General features: G+C 37.0%; 1 protein-coding gene across 1 annotated transcript in view; it reads left to right on the forward strand.

Annotated features, from left to right (window-relative positions):
* tph2 (tryptophan hydroxylase 2) overlaps positions 1 to 25,993 on the forward strand; it is a 97,945-nt gene that overhangs the window by 19,439 nt on the left and 52,513 nt on the right. The window contains exons 5-8 of the mRNA XM_002940171.5: positions 1,479 to 1,546; positions 1,642 to 1,838; positions 8,020 to 8,155; positions 14,413 to 14,539. Of these exons, the coding sequence (XP_002940217.3) occupies positions 1,479 to 1,546; positions 1,642 to 1,838; positions 8,020 to 8,155; positions 14,413 to 14,539 (528 nt within the window). The remainder of the gene's footprint in view (positions 1 to 1,478; positions 1,547 to 1,641; positions 1,839 to 8,019; positions 8,156 to 14,412; positions 14,540 to 25,993) is intronic.

Below are 25,993 nucleotides of genomic sequence, written 5' to 3' on the forward strand. Positions count from 1 at the left end.
TAGTAGTGGTGCCAGTCCATGCCAATTTATCCAGCTGAATGGCAATTAGAACCTGCCTCATTTTTTCCTGTCTGGTGATTCACCAAGGATTTGCTTTTGAATCAGATCAGGATGATAGATTGAGGCTGTTCTGTTTAGCTGTTTAGTAACTTTCCCTTAGGGTGCCTGTGCAAAGATTTCCCCTAAATTTGAGAAAATGCATATTTCTTAGGTGCAAGGTTACAGAGATGTTATTAGCAAAGATTTTAATTATCTGCAGGTTATCTGAGCTTTGACAAAACAAAGCATCTGAGTTTATTTTTATGGAATTGTGTGTATTATGCTCTTGTGATGTACCATATTGTGTTGCTAAAATGTACTTCAGGTATGGGATCTATTATCTAGAATGCTTGGGACCTCAGATTTTTAGGATAAGATGTTTTTCCATAATCTGGATCAGCATACCTATAGCATACTTAAAACATTTAAACTGTAAAAAAAAAAAAAACAGATTGTTTAACCAATGTGAATTTATCAGTTTAGTTTCCCTCAAGTATGAGGTATGTTTTTGTTATCACAAAGAAAAATTAAATAATTTTAAAACATTACAATTAAAACATCTTAAAACATCTTCATTTCTGTTTAGGAAATGGCATTCCCGTAATTTGCAGCATTCTGGATATCAGATTTCTGGATAAGTGATAAAAGCCTTGAATTTGTATTCGAATATAAGAAGCAGTCAATTATGTAATATATATATATATCATTACCTTGACTCGAAAAAATTACACATTTACCATTACTTAGGAGCTGTGGGTGAAGACACGCAAATAGACTGCTAAATGTCCCTGTAGGCAGTGCTACATCTGGAACTGCTATTTTTATAGGACAGATACAGGATTCAGGGCTTTCACTTTATTTAATGTACTGGTGACGACTTTTTGTTGCCTTTTATTCCCCTGCCGTACTCTTATCTTTCCTTACCTTTACCTCAGAATCGATGTTTCTTTACATTTGCGTGCAAGTTTGAATGTTTCGAACATTTTGTTAGTTTTTTTGCTGTTAAATCATCAGTTCTGGATGCAATGTCAAAAGCACATTTAAGGAATCAGTTGGCGGAATACATATAAATATACATGGTTTTATTTTTTGCATACAAATAAATGATTTCACAGACTGAAAGAAACCCACTGATCTGTATACCTGTTTGCAGGCACCAGTTCTCTACCTTAGGCTCACAGTGTCATGCAGCCCCTCCCTTACCTTGTTCCATTGTGAAGTAATGGATTCTGGGACCAGCCAGAGAATTTGTGCACCACCCACTGTAGAAATTACTGGGTCTTTAAGTCCCAGAATCCATCAGTTCACAGTAGAACAAGGTGAAGGAGAGGTTGCAATATATTCCTGTAAAGGGTTTCAATACTTCCAGCAGTTTGATTTATAAAACCCTGTAACCCTTTATTTTGTATTTTATCTTTCTGTTTTCTCTGTATTTTTAGGGATTTAAGGACAACGTGTACAGACAAAGAAGAAAGTATTTTGTAGATGTGGCCATGGACTATAAATAGTAAGTACTCTTGCTCTACAAGACTCTACAAGTCACTTTGTTGTATGTTTTCTGGCACAAACTCTTAAAAGTCATCTAAATGTATTTTATTTCAGTGGCCAACCCATACCTAGAGTGGAGTACACAGCAGAAGAGATAAAAACATGGGGCACTGTATTTAAGGAACTTACCAAATTATACCCAACACATGCCTGCAAAGAGTACCTCAAGAACCTTCCACTGTTAACCAAATATTGTGGCTACCGAGAAGATAATGTTCCACAACTTGAGGATGTTGCTATATTTCTCAAAGGTATGAGCTTCATAAAGAACAATATTTTTTATGTGCGCCAGAACAATAGAACATTATATAGTTATTGTTCCACCTATACGTTTTTTCTATATATATATATATATATATATATATATATATATATATAGCAAGACAGTGAGCCGCACACACCGGGACTTTGCAAAAAATAATACGTTTATTTAGAAAAAGAAATCCAACGTTTCGAGCACCAACTGTGCTCTTCCTCAGGGAAGAGATATATATATATAAAGTTTAGTTATAAATGAGAATTAAACACCGTTAATGCTGCCAGAGAATTCAAAAGAGAATGGTTGCATTTCAGAATTTGAAATGCATTGAACTATAGAGCTTGTAGTGCACTTTACTATAGAGATTGTAATGCATTATACCATAGAGGTGTTAGTCTCTAGGGTGCCATAGTTACCATTTTCATTTTGGTGACATTTTTTGCACTTTAAGGGGACCTGTCACCCTAAGAAATAATTCCAATTTCTTTTCTATTGTGTTTGTTAAGCAAAATGAACTTCACATACTATATAAATTATATACATCTTGTTTCCTTCAGTCTTGGGAATATACAGTCACAGTCAGCAGGCAGCTGCCATTTTGTGGGCACTGTTATTAAGACAAGCTTTGTATCCCCCCAAAATCTTGTGTATGTGCCAGTATGGGAGACCTGAAGCCCTTGTCCATGCACTGGCTACACAATTAGATAGTGAGAAGGTAGGGAAAATGTGAGTGCTGAATGGAAAGTTTAAGTAACTGTCTGCCCCGCCTCTATGTCTAAGGCATAGAGGCAGGGCAGGCAGTATATGATTGACAGCTGAGATTTTTAAATGCATTTATAATGGGTTTGAATGTGTTAATATAAAAATGACTTTTGGTTTCATGTTTTATTTGAAAAGGACTTTTATTATACAGCTTTTTATGTCTTGGCGACAGGTCCACTTTAAGGGTTTATATAATAAAAGGTGCTTAGTTGGCCCAGGACCAGTAGCCCATATTGACCAATTATCAGGTAGAATTTACTGCCCACCTGTTTAAAAGCAAGTATCTTATTGGTAGCTATGGGTTACTGCTGCTGGGCAAACTAAGTGCCTTTTATTATATATGTGGGTTAGGGTTTTTAAGAATTTTTATTTAAAACACTTTGCTAAGACTTGTGAGTGCCGTATACTTTGTTAATTTGTTCACAATTTCTACATTTTTACCAGCACCCAGGCAACTGATCCACATAGGTGTGTAGGTGTGCTCTCCTTAGTCTTCCTTAAGACCTTTGTTTTGCTGTGTGCACCGAAACATTCTCTCCAGTAAGTGAGTGCAGCTATTTTTTTGTATTTTATATATATATATATATATAATCAGCATATAGTTTGCACTCTGCATGAGATAATTGCCTGGGTGCCAGAATTAAAAAAACTATTAAAAAAACCTTGAGAAAGGTGTCTGCTGAGACTGAAACGTCGATTCAATAAATTACCATTTTTTTCACTTTGCAAGACCTGTAAGTGCAGTCTTATATGATGTTATGTTTGTTTATGAACATCACCTAATGGTACACGTCATACATGCACATCACTATCTGTGTTTTCCCGCCACATGGAGTATTTAAGTTTAGCTTTATTGCTTCTGTGTTAACTTTGAGAAAGGCTGCAGGAGTGGCCGAAACGTCAGTTCTGTTGTTGTTCACTTAATAAATCAAGTTTTTTTGTTTTAAGTCCTGTGTGATGCGATCCAGTTTTGTTCTGTATATATATATATATATATATATATATGCATGTACAATAGACGTTTCGGTCCCTTTTGGGACCTTTTTCAAGGTCCCAAAAGGGACCGAAACGTCGGTTGTACATTCAATTATAATACACTAACGTTTGTTTGAACCACAAGACCCTTGGTGCTGGTTGTGTTTGATTTGGTATCTATTTGGTATTCCGTGCACAGGGGCAGCTACATTGTAGCAACTTTCGGAGTGTTGTGCTGTCGTGTGGACTTTTATATATATATATATATATATCAAGCAGTCGCACTCAGATCCAGACTAAATTATCTATTGTGGTTGCAGGGTCAAAACAGCGTATAAAATTTTGAAAGGACCTGCACTCCAATCTGCAGCGAATCAAATAATTTTTATTTAGTGCATCTGTACATTCAACGTTTAATCCACTTTTGAGAAAGGCCCTAAAGTGGGCTGAAACATTGGATGTACAGATGCACTAAATAAAAATTATTTGATTCACTGCAGATTGGAGTGCGGGTCCCCTCTGTGATTGTAATTGCTTACCTTATACCCTGGGACGGGGCTCCCAGAAAAACCCCACCAACCCAGGGTACCTAAGACCAAGCAATCCTCTTCCTCCTTCTGTATTCGTGCCACTTGCACATGCACAGTTGAGGGAAAAGCTGTCTTTTTCACTGTACTGCACATGTGTTGGTCCAAGGAACATGAAGAAAGAAGACAGGAAGGATTGCTTTATTGCAGCTATGGGTTTCTCTCCCAGTGATTTTACCTTTCCTTCTCCTTTAAGAAGCTACTGTGCATTTTGTTTTTCATATCATGAACAATAAACCCATAACAGCTCATTGTTGTACTACATTTAAATAGATTTTCAAAAAACAGACCTGAATCAGAGAACTGGTGTTGAGTCTTCCACATTATGCTGCTGAAAGCCCAATGGAAATTTGCACTCGCTTGCTTCATATTTATAATAGGGAGGCAACAGCTGTGGAACCTGCGTTTCATGGTTTAACAAGCATTACTTTGTACAGACTGAAGAGAACTGCAGGGAATCAGAGTTCAGTTTTTCTGCTAGTTATACCTTTCTGATATACAAGCAAAAGATTCCTGCAGGTTTCCAAATCATATATTATTGCAAAATGGGAAAAACATTCACGTATAATGATCATTTATAACTTTTTAATCAAGGCAGAATCAAAGATCTAAAGTTCTATCACAAACACAGTACAGGTGCATGTTCGAAATTTACCTCCTGTCTGGAGATGTTCTAATCTATTAATGAGCATTAAACTGGCATTTGTTTTTACCTGTTCATGGGCAAATTAATATAAATGAATGTGCAGTAGTTTGGCTTAATAGGCATGTCACAGATTATACCATTACAAATAGTAGTCAATTTCTACTCATAACGTGAACTTAAATAATCACCCCTTCCAGCTGGCTCTAATATAAATCTACCTTCCAAGAATGGACATGAGAGAGAAGCAAAGCAATGAAAGTTGATGCAGATGCTTAGGGTGAGATGCTCTGAAAGCTAGACACATACCACATGCCCAGACCAACATATATGTATTTATATATGTATTCTGATTAACCTGCCTACAGTCTAAGAAATCAGATTGCATGGAAATTTTGAGCAGAGACGCATCAGTAGACCCTTACTGCATCAGGAAATGAATCTTATGCTGTTCTGTCAGGTCCTGGCCCCAACAGGACAGCAGAAGGCACTTCTTTTATAGAAAAATAATACAAAATAAGAATATTTTATATTCATATGTTTGGGGTCATTTAGTTACCTTTTCCTGGTAAAATTAACCTGTTTGGGGAACTCTCTTCCATGACTGCCAAGACACTGCCCTATGCTACTTGGTCCAGGCACTCCCAAGACCATGTTCTCTTTGTTTTTTTTTGTAGCTTTAAAACACAAACAATTATTTTATGGACACTTTTCAGAAATGTTTACACCTATTTCTGTATCCAGCTGCAGCTTTAGGTCTCCTTTTAGCACTTCCAACTCTGCTCTTGTCTGGCTTCTAAATGGCTAATATATCTAAAATAAAGTAAAACTGTGTAATCTGCAAAAGTGCTCAGAGGAGCAGTCTGAAAAATGTTAGGCTTGTTTGGGGTTGTTTAGTTTTCCTGTTATTTTTTTATAACTCCCCACAATATTGTGACATGCAGTTGGTAGATGTTGTTTGAATGTATTCACAGATATGAACCCACAACAATAATGTCTAAGCACGTCAGCTCTAGATCAACCTGTAATCAGAAGTTAGCTACTATATATTGTGTGCCAAAGTACCCAAAATTGCCCCACAGTTGCTTAGTGCCATTGCTTAGGGCATTACCAATCCTGGATTCTGCTTTAAAAACGCAGTGGGTGAGCTTTAGCCTATAGGATAAACCCATGTAAATGAGCAGTTTGGAATTAGTTACCAGAATTCCTTGTGTTTATTTGCATATGCATGAGGCGGGCTCCCCAATCCTTTAATTTATCTCCTAACAGGGCACACCAGAGTGAAATAGACTTTACATATCCTTTAAATTCTGGGTCTTTTAAATATGTTTTAGGATTAGGATTCTTTATCTACTTTCCCAATATGCTAACCTAACATGGAGAACCTACTCATTAGTCAGGTCATGGAATCCATTAAGGTTGATCATGCCATCAAACAGGCCACTTTTGAGATGCCTACATGATAAATAAGGTGCCACCTTCTATTAGAGTGAGTGCTAAGCAATATATTGAACATGCTTGTACTGGTTTGCATAGCTGTGTCTTTCCTTAGTGCTTTTATTTTGTAAACCTCAGCATCCTGACATTTTCTCTGTTAAACAAGTTCCCAAAACCCATTATTAAGGACCAGAGGCATTATTCATTACACACCATGTAATGCTTAATTTCACTGGTACCTTTGACATTGCTAACCGCTTATTTCTTATGCAATCTATTTTCCAACTTGGCATCACCAGTAAGTTAAAGTTGTACAATTTGTGATCCATTTTCTAATTTGATTTTCCTTTGGTTGTCCTCCAGAGTTCTTTCATGGGTCACGGTCAATTAAGCTACCAGACAACATAGTGTTTGTCCTGTTAGTATCCTCTTTTGATCTTTTCTTACATCCAAACAGCTTTCTTTTCTTTAGTTAAATTGCAAGATGCAGTTCTCGCTTCACTTGTACTAATAAAAAATCGGCTTAGACCATTAGTCTTTTCAGCACTGTCTGCTCAAGCCGTTTGTGTTACTAGTTTTCTGCTTTGAACATTTCCCCTATACACCATAGTCCCTAGATCCAACACCCCACATTTCAAGCCTTCCCCTGCATGTCCCTCCTGGCTCTAAAGACCAGTTATAATTTGGCTTTACATTAAGGAACATTGATTCTCGATTATTAATATATCACCCTGAAATTGTTTCATGAAAAAGTATGAAATAAACAAAGCAATTAAAAGCCATTATTTGTGGTGTACTATATGAAAGTAGTATATTTTGCACAGGAGAACTGCTTGTTTAACAGTGCTGAAAATCAATGAAGCTCTCTTCGAGCCCCTATTCAGTTCAGTGTTCTGTTTGTGATCATTCTACAAATACAAATGATTCCAGATGAATGTGGGGCTTCTGCCTTGCTTTTTAGATTTAGCATTCATGCAAGCACATATGACCTGGTTTGTGACCTTAGGGCCTGTGATGGGTGAAATAGAACCAGTGTGTGTCCAGGACATGGAGTGCCGATATTATTCTGCATTCAGGACACAATCCTTGGCGGTGGATTAGTACAGTGCACTGGCACAGCTATTAATTATACAGGCATATTAAATACGACTGCTCTAGCTTTTCATGCTTTGAAAATTATCATCAGTTAATTAATTTCAAAGCAGGGAACAAGTCTCAGTTCGTGGAAAATGATTTTGTGAAATATGTTATATCCCAAAATAAGTTGCCCTTATTTCTGTCTCTTACATCCTTTTCCTTCCTTGTACACAGCCTCTCACAGCCTCTCATGCTCAATACATATATATATTGATTTGTCCTGTCGTGCTGTCTTTTTCTTGGGAATGTATTATGTAGGAGAAGCAATGCATATATACCTGTGCGGCTCCTGCTGTTTAACTTTCTATCTATGTTGCGGTTTATATGTATATATATGTATATACATGCACAAATATTCATGAATATACAGCTGTGAGGCGATATAGCAAGGGAAATACGGTGCATAATAAAAATGAGTGCTGCTTTGAGAGGGAAAATGACCTGAGGCTTTTCAAGCACTGATGAATACAGAGGTATTATATTCATATATGCAGATACATGCATTGCAGGAGAACTTTATTTCATTCCTAATAGGATAATTTTAGTAAGTTAAATTCCCTACTTAGCATGAGTCATTATTCAAGCATCCTTTCACAAAATGTTTTTTCCCTATAATTCTCTCTTCTCTTTAGAAAGATCTGGCTTCACGGTGAGACCTGTTGCGGGCTATCTATCACCTAGAGACTTTTTAGCTGGCTTAGCCTACCGGGTTTTTCACTGCACGCAGTACATTAGGCACGGATCAGATCCCCTCTACACACCTGAGCCGTAAGTATGCTGTGTTCTAATTTGTAGCAGGATGAAACCTGGCTGTGGAGATTAATATGCAACTGAGGATGCAACATTTAAATTATAGCACATTCAATTATGCTAAGGTTCCTCTGTGCACAATACGGCTAATGAACAACATCTGTCATTTTCTATCCAAGAAAATCAATAAAGGTTGGGTTCACTTGATTATAGGAGAATACATGCTTCAAATTCTTTTTCAAGATGCAATTATTTCCCTCTACAGAAGGCAGTGCCCGTACATTACTGTTCTGTCCTTCATATTAGCATTTGCATCACAAAACCAATCCAGCAAGAAAGCACTTCAGAGCAAAGCTGTAATAATGGAGCATTCGGGCAAGCTTTTGTCTTGAGTTAGGAGAATTATTGAATTAACTGTATTTAGGAAGCCAGTTGTTGGCCATGATAAAAAGGTCTAGAGGGAGATTTTAGCAAATGTACTCAAAATGATCAAAATTGTTAAAATACTCAAAAATATCATTGTACGCATTACTGTAATATAAATAAGTGTTAGTTCCAGTATCAGATTAATGAGATGTTAGGCCTCTAGGCTACACTTTCCAAGGGCCCCCTCACTCTGTCCATGCAGAGAAGCAGGAGAAGAAAAATACAACTAACTTAGACAAGGTGGTACTTATGTCCGTGTGATTAATGATGAACAAACAGAGGATATGTGGCACAGATGACACTGCATTTGGTGTGCATCAGTGCTGTGGCTTATGTGATCTACACTGTACAACAGGCAGTGGCATTTACCAAGTTGTTACTTATTAGCAACCATTTTGACAGTAAAGGACCATTAATGCCATGAAGGAAAATATTTTAAGCACCTGTTCATTCAAAGGAAAAAGAAAGCTACTGAGGCAATTCATTAGCAATAGATTTGTCACAATAGTGCAAGCTAGAACGATATATTTATTCTGTAGAATGCTTTACCATACTTGAGTAAACAGCCATAGAAGCTCTCTCTGTTTGTTGGCAGCTGCCATTTTAGCTTGGTCTGACTTCACTTTCGTACCTGCATCACTGTGCTCTGGGCTCAGATTACAGCAAAGAGGGGAGGGGGAGAGAGGAGCAAACTGAGCAGGCCCATGCCGTTCCCTGAAGGATTTTGCTAAGAGAAGGAAGCCTGACACAAAAGATCATATGTACAGTATGGAAGGAAAGAAATATGTGTTTCTTTTCACTGAGGACTCAATGGAGCAGTGTTTATGCCTGTATTTACATAGACCTTTTTTGATAAAGCTTACTTAGTTTTTACCTTTCCTTCCCCTTTAAAACCTAATAATATCCCATTTTATATGAGGTTTTCATGCTATATTTTTGTAGAGAGCCATGAATGGAATTTGACCATTATATTTCACAGACATATATGTAAACATGAGCTCTATTGCCCCATTTTCAACTTAAATAGCTGTCCCCTTGGCAACATAGCATCTTATTTTATCTAAAGTGTATTAGTGGTTCTGAAGCAAACATGCTGTGTATGCCTCTGCAGGGTAACTGTACATTATAGTTAAATGCACACAAACCCATGTCATGTTTGGTGTAACTGCTCCTCTAAGTTTAGATTTCATCAGGAGAGTCATTAATCACTTCTCTTGCTGAGCCTTCAATGCAAATGGTTATTTAAATATAGAATAGCTCTGCACCAACACTTTTAAGGGTTTAATCGTGAGACTAAATGCTAGATCAAGTGTGCTGGCACAGGGTGCAGTCAGCTGGGCTGTAAATACTGTACAACTGAGTGATGTGCATGTTGATAGATACAAAAGAAAAGATATTGACGGAAGCTTCTGTTATGCGAATGTGAAGATATTTGTGTATGACTATGCTAAACAGGCACAGCTTGGCATTCAGTCAGATTCTAAACAGTGGCCACATGGCTAGAGATTGGCAAGGGAAATTTTGCCCAGGGATTTGCATCTTACGAATCTAAACACTGATCGCTATTGGTTCATAGGCAAGTGACTTTATTAGAAACACCAAAAAACACCATGGATGTGTTCCACGCTTTAGTTCTTGTCCCTTATATGTGATTTGAGTTAATCACATATAAATCTTGTTACAATTTTTATATGGATATATGAGTCTCCTGCTAGTATCTCACTTTGGTGTTGGTAGCCACCAAACTCATTTACTAACATGATACTTTATTTAATCATTATAAAGAAAATGTTGCCTTAGAGAGGGATAATACTTGGAAGAGGCCAGGATTGGCCAGTGTTTATATTACCACCTATGGCACCACCAGTTCACCATGTCTTTTCTACTTTCTCCCTTTTCCTCTTTTTATTGAAACTATACTAGGAACACCAGCTCCATTATTGGGGGACAATGGCTGGGCCTGAATATTGGGCCTGGTGCAAGTATTACTTGTAGTGTGTAACTTTAAGCTCTGGTTGCCAAAAGGTTTAAAGGAGAACAATATTATATACAATATAACAGTCACAACATAAGGCTGATTATTAATTAATTAAGGTTTACATTATATGGCAGCTATGAAACCAGCACAATTTAATAGTCAACCCTGTAGCATCAACTTATATGACACACCTTGTACACTGAGCTTGTGCAGTGTCACTGACACTAACAATATTCAAGATTGTGACCTCCTGTGACAACCTTAAAAGCTTGAATCATTACTGTTAAAGTAATGAAAATCTTTAGGCTGGTACATTAAGCTCAGTATATAAAATATGGCATTTCTAGCCATATTTGTTTTTAGGGTTTAATTCTTCTTTTAAGTGTTGGATGTTTAAACATTCCTTTAGAGTAATCCCTATAATTGCTAGAAACACTCAGCACAAAAAACCCATAAAACTAAAAAGAAAGAAATGACTGCATTATTTTACAGGGTGCAGCTATAGTATAGAGAACCTGGCAGGGTTTAGTACAGTTATTCAATTTCAGTACCTATTTGGAAAACTGATCTTGTATCCCGGGTTTTGGAGAATGGGTTGACCATAAAAAAGGTGATGCTATGTGGGGCCAGTAGTATTAGCTGTGCCACTGTATAATTATGAAAACTAAGGGCTCACAGTGTCAAATTAACTACAGGTATGGCATCCATTATCCGGAAACCCATTATCCATAAAGTTCTGAATTACGGGAAGGCCAACTCCCATATACTCCATTATAAGAAAATAATGTTATTTTTTTTAAATGGTTTCCTTTTTCTCTGTAATAATAAAACAGTACCTTGTACTTGAGCCCAACTAAGATATGATTAATCCTTATTGGAGGCAAAATAATCCTATTGGGTTTAATTAATGTTTAAATAATTTATTAGTAGAGTTAAGGTTTGGAGATCCAAATTATGGAAAGATCCCTAATCCGGAAAACCCCAGGTCCCGAGAATTCTGCATAACAGGTCCCATACCTGTATTAGTATAATATATAAATAAGATCTGTAATACTGGAAGGAGAACATGTGAAACACGAGAACACAGCATATATATTTGCCCTGTTCTGAGTACATCTGAAGCTGGCTGATTAGAGAAAAAGAAAATTACATTTTCCAGGAGACCATAATGTACTCATTTAAATGAGAGACAGCTGCAGTTTAATGTACCAAATACCAGGCAGGTATCTCATAATGTATTCGCTTCATTTGATCACACTGATAAACAGCTGGTATTTTTCAGCTTTTTCATGGCAAAAGTAAAGGTGGTACTGAAACTTTTTAATTCTCTAGGTATGTTCAGGAGACAACTCAGCTTCAAGACAACGTCTCAGAAAAATAGATTTTTCAATAAGAAAAATAAGTGAAGACAATAAAATGTCAGGTGTATTTTAACAGTTTTACTGCTGGATGTATTAACACCCCCTGTAGTGTTGTAAGTGTTAAACACTGTTGCCTAGATCCTTATGCAAAACCTTGGCAGCATTAACCACGTATATTTATTGGATAGTGCTTGTACAGTAAATGAAGAATTGTCAGACAGCCCCTTTATGTGAATGTAAGTAAAAGAGAAGATATTTACTGGAATAGGAATGTTCATGTGACACATTCTCCTTCAGACAACAGTATGAAATGTGCATTATTAATTCCCCATATTTATTCATTCTGCATGCATTTGCCTGTATGCCTTAACACAAACCTTAGCGTATTAGCTGTACAACTGTACCTATGTGGAAACAATAAAAGACTTCTGTATCCAAGCGATTCTGATGCCATCCCCCCCTCGTCCCCCCGTGGTTACCTTTTGGAGATTTACCGCGGGTCAAGGGCATTTTGCTGCCCCTGGTTGAAGCCTGACAGTCCAATATTTTTCAGTTTCCCCCATTTGAAAGCTGTCTGAAGATGAAGGAAAAAGGGGGTAGGCAAATAGTTATAATTAGTATAATAAGTGTGGATAGTATATACAGTAAACCAAAAGGTGAACTACTTCTTTAAGAATGACATTCTACTGTATAGGGTGGTAAGTTGAAAGATGACTGGTGCTAATCTAGCAATGTCCCAGTTGTTTCTGCACCAAATGACACATAATTCTGAGCACATTTGTAAAAACATTCTTTATTTTGGCAAGAATACTGTATAACATTTAAATGATCACTTATATGTGAGAATTTAGCAGACAATGAGTTTGAGCTTAAGGACTTTATGGATAGGGGAAATGTATAAGTTTTCTATGAAAGAAAAGCAGGGACAATTGATTGAACCTTAAGGGACTCACAAATGAATAATGGGAGTTTGCAATGAGAAAATTGCTGAAAAATGCATTTAGGAAGGGATTACAGCAAAAAAGGCTGCGCTGATGTCAGTAAGAAAAAAGGGAGCCAAATGCCATAGGGAAGCTTTCAGGACACTGTGTAAAAATATCACTGGTGTCAAGCAGGATAAGAAAGGAAAAATGTTCTTTTGGAGAACTTAATTATTATGTGCAGTTTGTGCTGGATATATACTGGATAAGTCCAGCTATAGAAGGTCAGACAGAAAACTAGAGAGGAGTAAATGCATCAAGTAAGAATATGATTTCAAGCAGCTTGGAAAAATAAAATGAAAAGGATAGGTATTAGTGCATTTTGATTTTTCAAGATTATTATTATGTAACAGGCTGGATAGAGTTTATATTTCACCAATTTTCTCACCTTTTGGTAACACCTTTAACATTAACATAAAGTATCCCTGATACTTTCCTTTAAGAGGTCATGGCTAATGATCCAGAGAAAGCTTCCCCTAAGATAGTGTTTCCAAGTTTGCCAGTTTCCAGGGAAGATTTTACAAACAAAATAAGGTTGAGGAGACTGCCTCATACAGACAAAAGCAAACAAAAGGAATTCTGCCTTTCTTGAGGCTCATCAGTGTAGTGCAGGGTTTTCTGATCAGCTTAGGTAGAGTCTTAGACCTTATTTATTTGTTTGTAGAACCACATGGTGACTCTGCCTAAGCTGATCAGAAAACCCTGCACTACACTGATCAGCTATTGTCCTGGCTTCAGCTTTAAACCCAGTGGGTGAGCTTTAGCCTATAGGATAAACCCATGTAAATGGGATTTTTTTCAAGAGTTTGGAATTAATTCCCAGAATTCTTTTGGTTTGAAGGGAAGATTTTGTGAGTGCCAAGTAGGGATCCCAATCTCAAGAAAGGGGAAGTTGTTCTCACCGCTAAATTTTAAACTATAAGGCAGAGATGCAATGAGGCTGTGACCACAAAATTCATGTGGTCCTCTGCACTCACCCATTATTAATATATATAGGACATTAAGACATTCTGTGCACTAAGCTACTAAGCAATTCCCTTCCCTTTAAGAAAAACAGGAATTGTTTGTCCATATATTGCAGAAGAATCAAGCTGGCCAACTACGTCATCCCCTCTGGCCAGTCCTACACTCAGTTTCATCTGATTAATTAAGAATTCTTTATTATACATTTTTGCACATTTTGTCTGCGAGTCTACGACACTGACAACAATCAGTTGGAGATGGCAATAGCAGGCAGCTAAAATTATGAGGAACAGTTTTTAATTAGCAACACACAGTGAGGTATTGTAGGAAACACATGTTGCAAGAAGTATATTTGCAGTTTTATTATTTAGTTCATATGAAGAAAAAATCTGTAAAATGAGCTAAACAACTTAAAGCATAGGTACATAAATGGTTGTATAAATGAATAATACAATACCATGACTTTAGCAAACAGAAATGTATCATACCTGAACATACCAGTATCACATTAACCAACAAAATGTGAAATGCACTAAAATAACATTACTTATGTATTATTTGTGACAGGGACACATGCCATGAATTGCTGGGCCATGTTCCTTTGCTTGCGGACCCCAAATTTGCCCAGTTTTCACAGGAGATTGGTCTTGCTTCCTTGGGTGCATCCGATGAAGATGTTCAGAAACTTGCAACTGTAAGTTCAAAATACAACATTATTTTTCCTTTTGGTAAATTAGTCAAATAGAAATTATTTAATAGAATATGGTTTCATTTCGCATTGTTGTTGCCCTCAACAGCCCTCTTCAAAGGGCTTCTATTGATGGGGTGGGCAGGGAGGCCTCCTGCAGAGTCAGATTGCAGAGAGGGGCTTTTTGTAAAGGGTTGGGGTTTTGGTCATCTGGGCACAGATATTGTGTGTGACTGGGTAGAGTGTAGATGTTTAAAGAAATTTAATCCCTGGTGTGTGAAGCCCAGTGTTGCTGGTCTAAGTGAAAATGAATAGATAAGCATCTTACACAATGGCATCACTTTAAAATAAACCCTACAACTTCATAAATAAGCTACAACAGCCATTTTATTTAATGCTGTATAGCAGTGATCCTCAACCAGTGGTGCATGAGCAAAACTTCACCAACCCCTCTGATGTTGCTCCCGTGGCCTCAAAGCAGGTTTTCATTTTTTAATTTCTGACTTGAAGACAAGATTTGGAGGCATAAAGACCATGTCTAATGTAAGGCACTGCCATTATTGGTCATACCCTAGGAAATGTTTTCATGCTTGAGATGCACCCCAACATTTTTTTACATTTAAATGTTGCTCACAGGTAAAAAAGTATGGGGACCCCCTGTTGTATAATGTGTAAATGTTACCAGTTATAACCATCTGTACAAGAACTACATGTTAGCCAACTGACTTTTAGGTTTTTACAAAAAACATTTGTAGAAAGGTTTAACACTTTTAGCTGCATAATTAAGGTCTCATTTCCTATCAAAGGTGCTAACAATCCAGTTGCCAGCAGAAATGAGATCTTTTCTTTCATTTTCTAACTTGTAATAGACGATGAACAGGACTTGTGCAATTTAGATCCTTTAGTGTCCTTCAGTGAGGGCAGGGATGCAAAATTTGCCCCCTAAAATGGCTGAAATTATACATGTATTTTATTTATACATGTGCATTTTTCCAAACTTTTTTCATATTTATGCTATGATTAAAACATAAAGGTTGTAAAGTCTTGTTAAGAATATAGTGTATTTCAGTTGGCTACTCTGTCTCTTGCCTACTTCCTAACATAGGGCATCATATATACGTGAGCACCATTCATGGGAGGGAGATACAACCTGATTAAACTAAACAAGTCAGAATACAGTATAAAGTGAAAGTATAAAGTATAAAACTTAATAAAAATATCTAATTCCATCAGGTTCAAGGCATACCAGATTACATACTGATCAGTATTCATATGGTTGATGCAAACCTATAGCCAGCATTCAAAATAGTAACTCTTACATACTGATTCCATTAGCTAGAAAAATGTGCAGAACATGGCCCTTCTGATTTAAGCTTTGCACTGAAATAGTAAAATGAAATGCCAGGCAGTTTGTAGAAAATAGTACAAGTATGCAATATGATATGCTTTGAAATGCAGCATATGGAATTTTAAATTCCACAGTCATAAGCTGTAAAACAAATTAAAAGTTGCTTAAATGTGAAAAACTATCATTTAGCTTGGGGCGGGGTACAATACAAAAGGTACAAAATCTCAATCTGTATGCTAGTCTAGAGGTAGTCTTTTGTGAAATACATATTCAGGTGGTAATCTGTTTAATGTTTTGATGTCTACAATAAATGTATATGCATGAAAGTACAAGTATGCAAAACCTGGGAAATTTGGAGCCAACAACACATTCAGGAGATAGATAAATGGCTGCTCTTATACTTCAAGGATTTGTGTCAGAAGCTTAGCATTATGTATACCTCTTAAAAGAAAGATATTGCCATCTGTTTCCATTAGACTGTGATTGACTTTTCTGATAATGTTATATATTAGTTTCATGGAGCTTCATTTTTTTGCCTTTTAGAGAGATTGATTAGCTTGTATTCTGACCTTCTACTATGAAATAATCAAACAAGGATTTTTATTTCTTCTATGCTGTGCTGGGACCTCAGAGAAAGTGGTAAAAGTAGTATTCTTGCTAGAGGCAAAATATTATTTTCTTTAGTGCTAAGTGTTTAGAAATGATATTATATGTAAGGCAAACACTAGGATGCTGTAAATTGACTTACATAAGGGCAAACCATGTACAGTTCTAAATCAGCTATGCAAAGGCATGTAATTTGTTGGTAGGCATTGTTAGTACCCAGGGGTAGCTTTCTGGAACATAGATTTAACACTTTTGTTTAGTTTAAAATATGCTTTTAATCTTTTTTTAGTGCTGCATTAATGCAACCAAACGTTTGGAACAGTAGTCCAGAAACTGCCATTTTGGTATTGTTTCCCTAAACTTGGTTCACCTACTTTGCAGGGTTCAGCTGTTCTGAAGAATTCTTTGAAATCCAGTCTGTTCAATATTTAGCTGGCCTGACTGATACTACTTTGCCTCAATCTAGCCTAATTCCCATTTAGTAAACTCTTCATGATTCAAAGTAGATCATTGGTCTCCAATTGTTGCAGTTCTCTATACAGAGCAGTACTAACCGCTAAAGACTGTGATAATGATTGTGGGATGAAATCATTGCATGTTGCAACTTTGCGATACCCTGACAAGCTAAATTGCTTAACATACTCATTCCTCTTTGCGTTATTACAAAATGTAACACTTATTCTGTTAATAATTTGTGCTTATTTTGGGTGACTGTTTAATGTTGCAAAAATGCTGGTAAAACTAAAGTATAGCATTGAAGATGGCTAGAGATGTGGCTCATATAAAAATGACTTACCTCAGTGACAGCTAGAGGAGGCATCCATGAACATATTTGGTGCCAATGGTAAAATAGTATATTATTTGTTGTTTAATAGGGACCATGTTTTTTGGCTCAGCATTGAATGGGCAGGCAATAATTTGATGATGATTCTGGCAGTTGAATTTAAAAAGGTTTGGTGGGAAAAGATGATGAACCGCAGTTCCAGAGAGAAAATTCCTGGGAGGCTTGCCTGAGTACATCCATGGCCGACATAGTTGATGTCTGGGCTAATTTTGTTGACATGAGTGAATAATAAGTGTCAAATGCTTGTAATGTTAGCTGCCATAGCTTAAGTGCTAGAAAACTAATCCAATCCCTGTTCAAGTGTAGAAAAATGACTCTACTAAAAGTACAGCATAATTTGACACCATGCTGAGATGTAGCATACATTTCTAGTTCTGTCACATACTGTCATATGTTGAAATAAATAATGTGTGCTCCAACTGTATAAGCCACCACTCCATCGACACAATGGCATATCAGTGTATAAAACATTCAGCACATCAGAAAAGCTATACCTTTCCAATGAACACTAGTTTTTAATCAACTGTCCTAGGATACTGTTCTATACCATCAGTCATGGCCCCTTTAACGTACTGGCAGGCCTAGGCATAGATGATATTGATGGGCCCTGTAGCCCCTAGTGGCAGGACTGCCTTCATGCTATTAACAAACATTGCTAATTCTTAAGAGGTTGTTTAATGTATTTGCTAATAACCTGATGGAATGCAACATAATATACAGTTGAAAGTAAAAGTTTGGTCACCCCTTGGCTAATGACATACTTTTTTACTAATTTTGTAAATGAAAAGTAGAAAACAGCTACTGCAGGAATCAGTGTTTTAAAAATCAACATATTTACACATCGTAATGCACAGTTACGTTTTATTTCATAAACTTTAATACATAGAAACACCCTTCCTTGTAGAGCCCTTATAATTTCAAGATCTTCTTGGAATTAGGCCATCTTGCATGCTTATGATCTACTCACAGATTTTCAGTATGTTGATCCTTGAACCTCGTTAGGGAGAATAAAACAGTTAAATGATCCAAACTCAGCAACAGATTGAAAAAAGCTTATAAGCAGCACACACTTTTATGTTTTAAGGAGAATACTGAATTATTAGTGTGAGCCTGCCAAGCCTTTACAGCATCATTACTGGAATGGTTTCTTGTTTAGATGTTACCATTCTCAATGCACTATGCTCTACAGTTTTCACTTTTTCAAAATGTGTGTTTATCGTGTGGTTGTTAAACTTTTCATAAACAAGACAACCCTTGTTTAGAAGGGTAATATGTTTACAATAGATATATCATCATCACATACACATGTCGGTGTGTGAAGAAATTTTTGTGTTCCTGAATTAAATTGGATTTTGCTCTCATGTATGCCTTAATATATTTTACATTTCACTAACTGTGGATTTAGGAAGATTTTCAGATAAAAAGGCTTATTAACCTTAAAACAAATGAATACAGTCACAATTTGAATGTGTGTTTCAAGTGCTCCTATTGTTTAGAGGGGTGGCATGGTGGTACAATAGTTAGTTAGTACTGCTGCCTAGCACTGCTGGGGTCTAGGGTTTGAAAATATTAAAATAAATAATACAAATTAAAAGCCTAAAATGAATGAATGGATCCCAATATTGTTATAGGATTGTTATAGGATTCTTTAGCATCCTCCTAATAAGGTTGGTTAGAAGGGTTTTAAATTACAGAAATAAAGACAGACTTTCTGATGGTTGGATGGGGAGATTATAAACTAGAAAACCCCAAGAACAAATACATCACTTAGTGCATTTGTGGTTACCGGTAGCCATGTACATTATTATGCCAGCCAATGGTGAACAGGAAATATTAAAGCTTGATGTTAAATGGTCTTTAGAAAAACACTATCTTGTGTATGACGTAGCATAATACCTGTTTGTGTTAAAGGGAGATATGATTCATAATGACTTACGCTGTTCTTTCATGTTCTTAATAAGTACTGCAATAAAAATATCATGGTGTATAGCAATAACGGGGAAGTCTCAGGACAGACCTCGCCTAAACTCCTGGGAACAAATTATAAGGAAAGCCATCCCTCTTTATAAACTTACATACATGAGAAGAGGTTGTTCGGAAAATTTAACATGGTTTGGGAGCTATGGATTAATGTTGAACACTTTGTAATCTTTGTAATCAATACCCGCTTCTGGAACCTGCCCCATGATAATTGAATAAAGACTAACCTTCCCGCCCACCCCATGGGCAACTAAAGGTGGCCATACACGTAAAGATCCGCTCACCTGACGAGGTCGCGAATCGAGCAGATCTTCTCCCAGCTACCGGTGGGGGATATCAGGGGAATTCAAGCTAATTCAGTCGTTTGGCCCTGGGAACGCCGGTAATAGGCGCAAACGGTTTGGGGACCGCATCCCTGATCCGACCAAATTTTTTAACCTGTCCAATCAATATCTGGCTGATTTCAGGCCAGATGTTGGCCGGCAGGCCTGTGCCCCTACACGGGCCGATAAGCTGCCGAAACGGTCTAAGGGACCGATATCGGCAGCTACAATCGGCCCGTGTATGGCCACCTTAAGTAGAGAGACAGTTACCAATCCCGCCCCATGATCCACAGGCATTCACTATACACGGCATAATTATACATTTATAGCTTATTTTTATTAGAAACAATTCACCAGAGTTGTTTAGTTGTTGTATTAAACGTTATTGTAAAACCAGCAATAAGTACAATTGATGTATTGCACTCTATACAATTGTTATTTTTTGTATGTTCAATAAAAAAGTTGTTAGAAAAAGATTATATATTATATATATTATGGCGTACAACCTAAATTCTAAAGAGAAGCTTAAAATAATTCGAACAACAATAGACCTATGGTATGTCTTTATATCTACATCTGTCTTTGGCCATTCTCCACATTAATTTAGTAAAATATTTAGTATTCAGCATCTAGAATTGATTGCTATGAATATATGGAATTCATTATTTAAAGCTAAAGAAGTCTATTATGACAAATTATGAAAATTAAAGACTTTGATTCAAAACACATTTACAATCACACCCTGCAGGCTTAATTAGCTCAGTGATATGACTGGCAATGTTTTGAGCATCTTCACCTCCTACCTTACAGCAGATACATTTTTTTTTCTGAATCCATGTAAAATTCTGCTCCCAGATATTCTAGTGTTCATTTTACCCCTCCTGTTAATAATTGGAGAATTGTGACATTCAATAAATGTAAAACTAAAACCAAAAGAATAAAGTGTAAACCAACATATATAATATTTAAGAATGCACCAAAGCCAGTTTTTGAACCCTGAATCCATGTTAATGGATTCGCCCGAATACTGAACCAAATTTGAATCCTAATTAGCATATGCTAATTAGGATTTGGAAGGGATACATTTTACACTTCCATGTTTATACGGCAACATTAATCATTCCAAATTATTATTAGCATATGCTAATTAGGATTCAATTCACCTGAATCCGAACCCTGCTGAAAAAGGTTGAATCCTGGCTGAATACCGAACTGAATTCTGGATTCAGCACATCCCTAATAATATTGTTATTTAACATTGTTCTGTTTTTACTGGGCCATCCCAGGTGCCCCTGTTATTAATGTTACAGTGAATTAAACACACATAAACATAATGGGCTTCTGTAGGCTTGCAGTGTATGTACAGCTGGCCTATGCATCACACAAATAATCTATTTATATAGTGATATAGTTAATGTCTTAAGAGAATAATGCTTTTCTTAAGGGACTGTTTGCATCTTATCTTGCCTTTTCATAAATGACTCTCTGTACCTCACTGCGGCTGTGGGGTAAAGAAAGAAGCTGCAGATACTATGACTTGGCCATTTAATGGAGAAGGAATGTCATTTTGTCATTTTACTGCCAATAAATTAGCCACATTAGTGCCAACTAGAAAGCTATATTTAGTCTGCAGAAAGCTTTACCATACCTGAGTAAAGAGCCCTAGAAGCTCCCTCCATTTGTTCAAGGTAGCAGCTGCCATTTAGCTTGGTCTCCATTGCTTCCTGCTGCTGGTAGCATAGATCACACATTCTATGGGAGGGGGAGTGAATTCTTATTTATTCCTATGGAATGGGGGAGCAGGAGAAGGTAGAGAGGAGAGAGCTGCCCAGACTCTGGCCCAGGAATGAAGGATGTTTACACAAAAAAAAAATTGTTGCACGCATCATTTTTGCCGTTTCGCAAGTTTTTCAGGCCAGATTCGCTCATCACTCGTTTTATACATCAGTTGTTCTTTCCCTCGATAACAAACACATCTATACTTAGGGGCACATTCATCAAAGTATGAGTTCAAATCCCGAAATGGGAAAAATTTGTTTCATAGTTTGCTGCCTTCCCGTCATTTTTTAACTACTATATCACATTTTCCTTTGCCTGTTTCTTATTCAGAGGAGAGTTTAAACAAGGATTACATGTGCCTACATCTGACAATATAAAATGGGATTCCTGTACAGAGATTCTTGAGCCTAGAATTGATTACCTGAGTGCTAGAACGAACCATAAAAAAGCAAAGGGGCATAATATGCAGAGGTCATTACTGCCTATTTGCAATTGCTATGAAAATTTATATACTTGGGATGGACTTACACTTGATTTAAATAAAACGCTTGTTAGGTATGAACTAGAAGAAATAATAAATCTTATCAGCAGTTGCTGATGAATGTAGAAATTTAGCTTTATTAAGATTAAGGCAAAATCATTATCAAGGGCATTCCAATATGTGGCATGAGTAGGTCACATCCTACCTCTATAGAAGTTTTTTTCAGCATATGTTAATGTTCTGGTGTGACCTACCAAACATGGTGTGATCATTATAGATTAGGGACAGATCTAGGGGGTAGTGGATTTCAGGTATGAACAAAATGTAACTCCTTGAGATACATGGTCATGTGTGATGCGCATTGAGGCATGAAACATAGAAAAAGAACTAGACATTTTAATGAAATATTGCAGAATACTTAGTTGTATTTAGCCTGTTTGAATGGAATATTTATGCACATATAAAAATAAGAATGTATAACATGTTCATTAAAGGGGTTGTCCACCTTCAAATTAACTTGTAATATGGCATAGACATTAATATTCTGAGACAATGCAGTTAGTTAGTTTAGTTATTTAGCTTTTTGTTCAGAAGCTTCCAGTTTGGAATTTCAGCAGCCATCTGGTTGCTAGGGTCTTGTTTACCTGAGTAGAAAGGCAGTGGTTTGAATGAGAGACAGGAATATGAACAGGACAGAATATGAATATAAAGATAAGGAATAAAAAGTAACAATGCTAATAAAATTTTAAGCCCAAGAGCAATAGCTTTATCTCTTCCGGGGTCAGTGTCCCCCATTTGAAACCTGGGAAGATGTACAAGAGGAAGGCAAATAATTAAAAAATAATGAAGACCAACTGCAAAGTTTCTAGGAAAGGGCATTCTGTAACATACTAAAAGCTAACGTAAAGGTGAACCACCCCTTTAACAAAGTCAGTCATTAAGTCTGGATAATCAATAGGTTTGCATCTAAAACAAAGAGGATACTTTGTGGATAAAGAACCTCCAATCAATCTGATTTGCTAATTTAATTTATATTTTGTCATTGGCAAGTGACTTTAACATTTTACAAAAAAAACTACATTACTTTATACAATATCACTCATTGTTTTCAGAGGTAGATAAACACTTTTTATTGTGCTGGTTATATCACTTTTAATGAAGCAGTTATTTCCAATATTACTCTTGAGTTTTGCTGTAGTTTAAGCCTGGCCTTTTGATCATCCTATTTTATTTATTCATTTTATCGTGAACAATGGTCCTGTCAACAATAATAAATGTTGCCTAAACACCCCCTTGGTATATTAAAAGGTTTCTATCATATCTTTCCTTTCCCTATTTTCATTTTTACTGTTCATAATTATGTCTTTAGGGCTTTTTTGTAATATTTATGCTCTACACAACATCTTACGATATAAAAGCAATATTACAAATTGTATATGTAGAGAGATTGGAAGCGTTAGATCTAAAATGTAAAACATTGTTCTCAATTCACAGTTGAGAATAGGAGCAGGAAAGCGGGTTTGGGTGATGGTGGTTAAATGTTAGTGGGCTTCTGTAAGGATAGATTGATCTGCAATGATGCCATAATTATAATGAAAGATAATGGCTAGAAACATAAAGCAAATTTAAACTAGGAATAGGGGATGGTTCACATTTAGCAGAACTGAGATAATTAGCATAGGGAAATGTTTACATTTATAAAAATTATTAACTTCCGTGAAAACATTTTTACAACTTTTTCAATGGAAAACCTGTTAGAAATTCGGCCTACTAAAAACTTCCCACTACCTCCTACAAAATACATTCAGTTAGACTTAAAATGCCTAAAACCTGTTGTGTAGTAGTTAATAGAGCATATAATAAAGGTTTCGGCTGAGGTCTCCGTTATACCACTACTAGGGGCTGATTTACTAACCCACGAATCCGACCCGAATTGGAAAAGTTCCGACTTGAAAACGAATATTTTGCGACTTTTTCGTATGTTTTGCGATTTTTTCGGATTCTGTACGAATTTTTCGGATCCAATACGATTTTTGCGTAAAAACGCGAGTTTTTCGTATCCATTACGAAAGTTGCGTAAAAAGTTGCGCATTTTGCGTAGCGTTAAAACTTACGCGAAAAGTTGCGCATTTTTCGCGTAAGTTTTAACGCTACGCAAAATGCGCAACTTTTTACGCAACTTTCGTAATGGATAGGAAAACTCGCGTTTTTACGCAAAAATCGTATTGGATCCGAAAAATTCGTAAAGAATCCGAAAAAATCGCAAAACATACGAAAAAATCGCAAAGTACCGATCATTACGAAAAAAACGCAATCGGACTCCATTCGACCCGTTCGTGGGTAAGTAAATCAGCCCCCTAGTGTTGTCTTTATCTTCACAGTATCTGCTATTTTTTTCTCTTGGTGGCCTGTTGTTCTTCTGAGTATTGTTTAGTGATATTTAAATCTTGAAAAAAATGTAACTTGCCCACAGTGTACCTAGCCTGTTGAGAAATATTGGTGAAGACAAGCTTTTTTTTGTTTTTACTATAATACTCCCCATCAACCTTCTTACTATTATTGTTATTACCTTAGTTTCAAAAAACATCAACATATTCTGCAATGCAGGGTACAGTACACTGGGGGTTTATTCCCCATAGCAACCAATCAGATCTTTGCTTTTGTTTTATAACTTGTAGATAACTGTTCAAATCTAATTGCTTGATGTTGATATTTGTCTCTAGTGTTAATAAATACACCCCTAAGTGTAGAATAAAAACAATGTTGCAGACACAGACCAATTACAATAAGGGTAACAATCATAAACAACCTTACTCAAGGTCAGATGGGTCATACTTACAAGGTCTTCCAATGTATTGTTTTCTATCTTAGAGCATCTATGATCTCTATCTATCTCTGACAATTATAGCCATCTTTATGCTTTACACATCTTGTTGGTCTCATCAAACATTTTTTTTCTTCTTTCCTGATTTTTTATGCTGGCTCCAGCCTACCACACACAAACGTAAAGCAGCTTACCCACATTCCATTTTGTAAATTATTTTATTTGCTTCTAGAATAAAAAGAAGACAAAATGACTAGTCCCTTAAAGTAAATGTAATAATGACTTAATGATTCCCCTTTCAAATAGAGGCATTCTTGTGGAAACTTATGGCTGAGTGAACATGTAACAAGCTGTCACTGACCTTAATCTCACTGACTTTCTTTTAATCACAGTTGATGACTTAATTACCTGATGTATATATGTTTTATTCCTGAGAGAATCAGGAGCTTAAGGCCCGAAATACTGATTCTAAATCATTTCTACAATATTTAGATTAGCCACTAGACTATTCATGGCACATATTTAAAGGAAAAAGAAAGTCAAAGTCACTTGGGGGTGCCAAAATGTTAGGCACCCCCAAGTGACTTTGACCACCTACCTTTTACCCCGGGCTGGTGCCCCTGTGAGGAGAGAACAGCACCAGCCCGGGGTAGCTGCCGGCGCTTACTTCGTCCTGACTCGCTGCGCGCGCATGCGCAGTAGAGTGAAAAGCCGAACTTAAACATTAAAGTCGGCTTTTCACTCTACTGCGCATGCGCCCACCGCTGGCATTTCAGCAACGGAAGCAGGAAGAAGGAAGCGATCCGCTCCAGGTGCCCCGGGCTGGTGCTGTTTTCTCCTAACAGGGGCACCAGCCCGGGGTACGAGGTAAGTGGTTAAAGTCACTTGGGGTGCCTAACATTTTGGCAGCCCCAAGTGATTTTGCCTTTCGTTTTCCTTTAAAGGAGAAGGAAAGGCTGCACAAGAGTTAATTTCTAAGAGCAGGCTTAACATCTGTGGTCTCAACGCTGCCCTTAAGTCTCCCCATATCCGGATCGTTTAGGTGCACTAAATCCAAAGCGCTGCAAAAACCACTGATTTGTGGACGCCCTCAGGCAGGCGCGCTCTCCCTCTTCACCCTCTGAACCGGCCTCTAGGAGCGCGCACCATAAGCGCATGCGCAGAAAAGGACGCGCGCCTAGGCTGGGGGAAGGAAGCTTGCGCATGCGCAGTACAGACGCCGAAGGAACGGAAGAGGGCGAACAACTTCAAAGATGGCCGCGCCATTCTTTAGAT

This window comes from Xenopus tropicalis, chromosome 3, assembly GCF_000004195.4.
Source record: "Xenopus tropicalis strain Nigerian chromosome 3, UCB_Xtro_10.0, whole genome shotgun sequence".
Lineage (NCBI taxonomy): Eukaryota > Metazoa > Chordata > Amphibia > Anura > Pipidae > Xenopus > Xenopus tropicalis.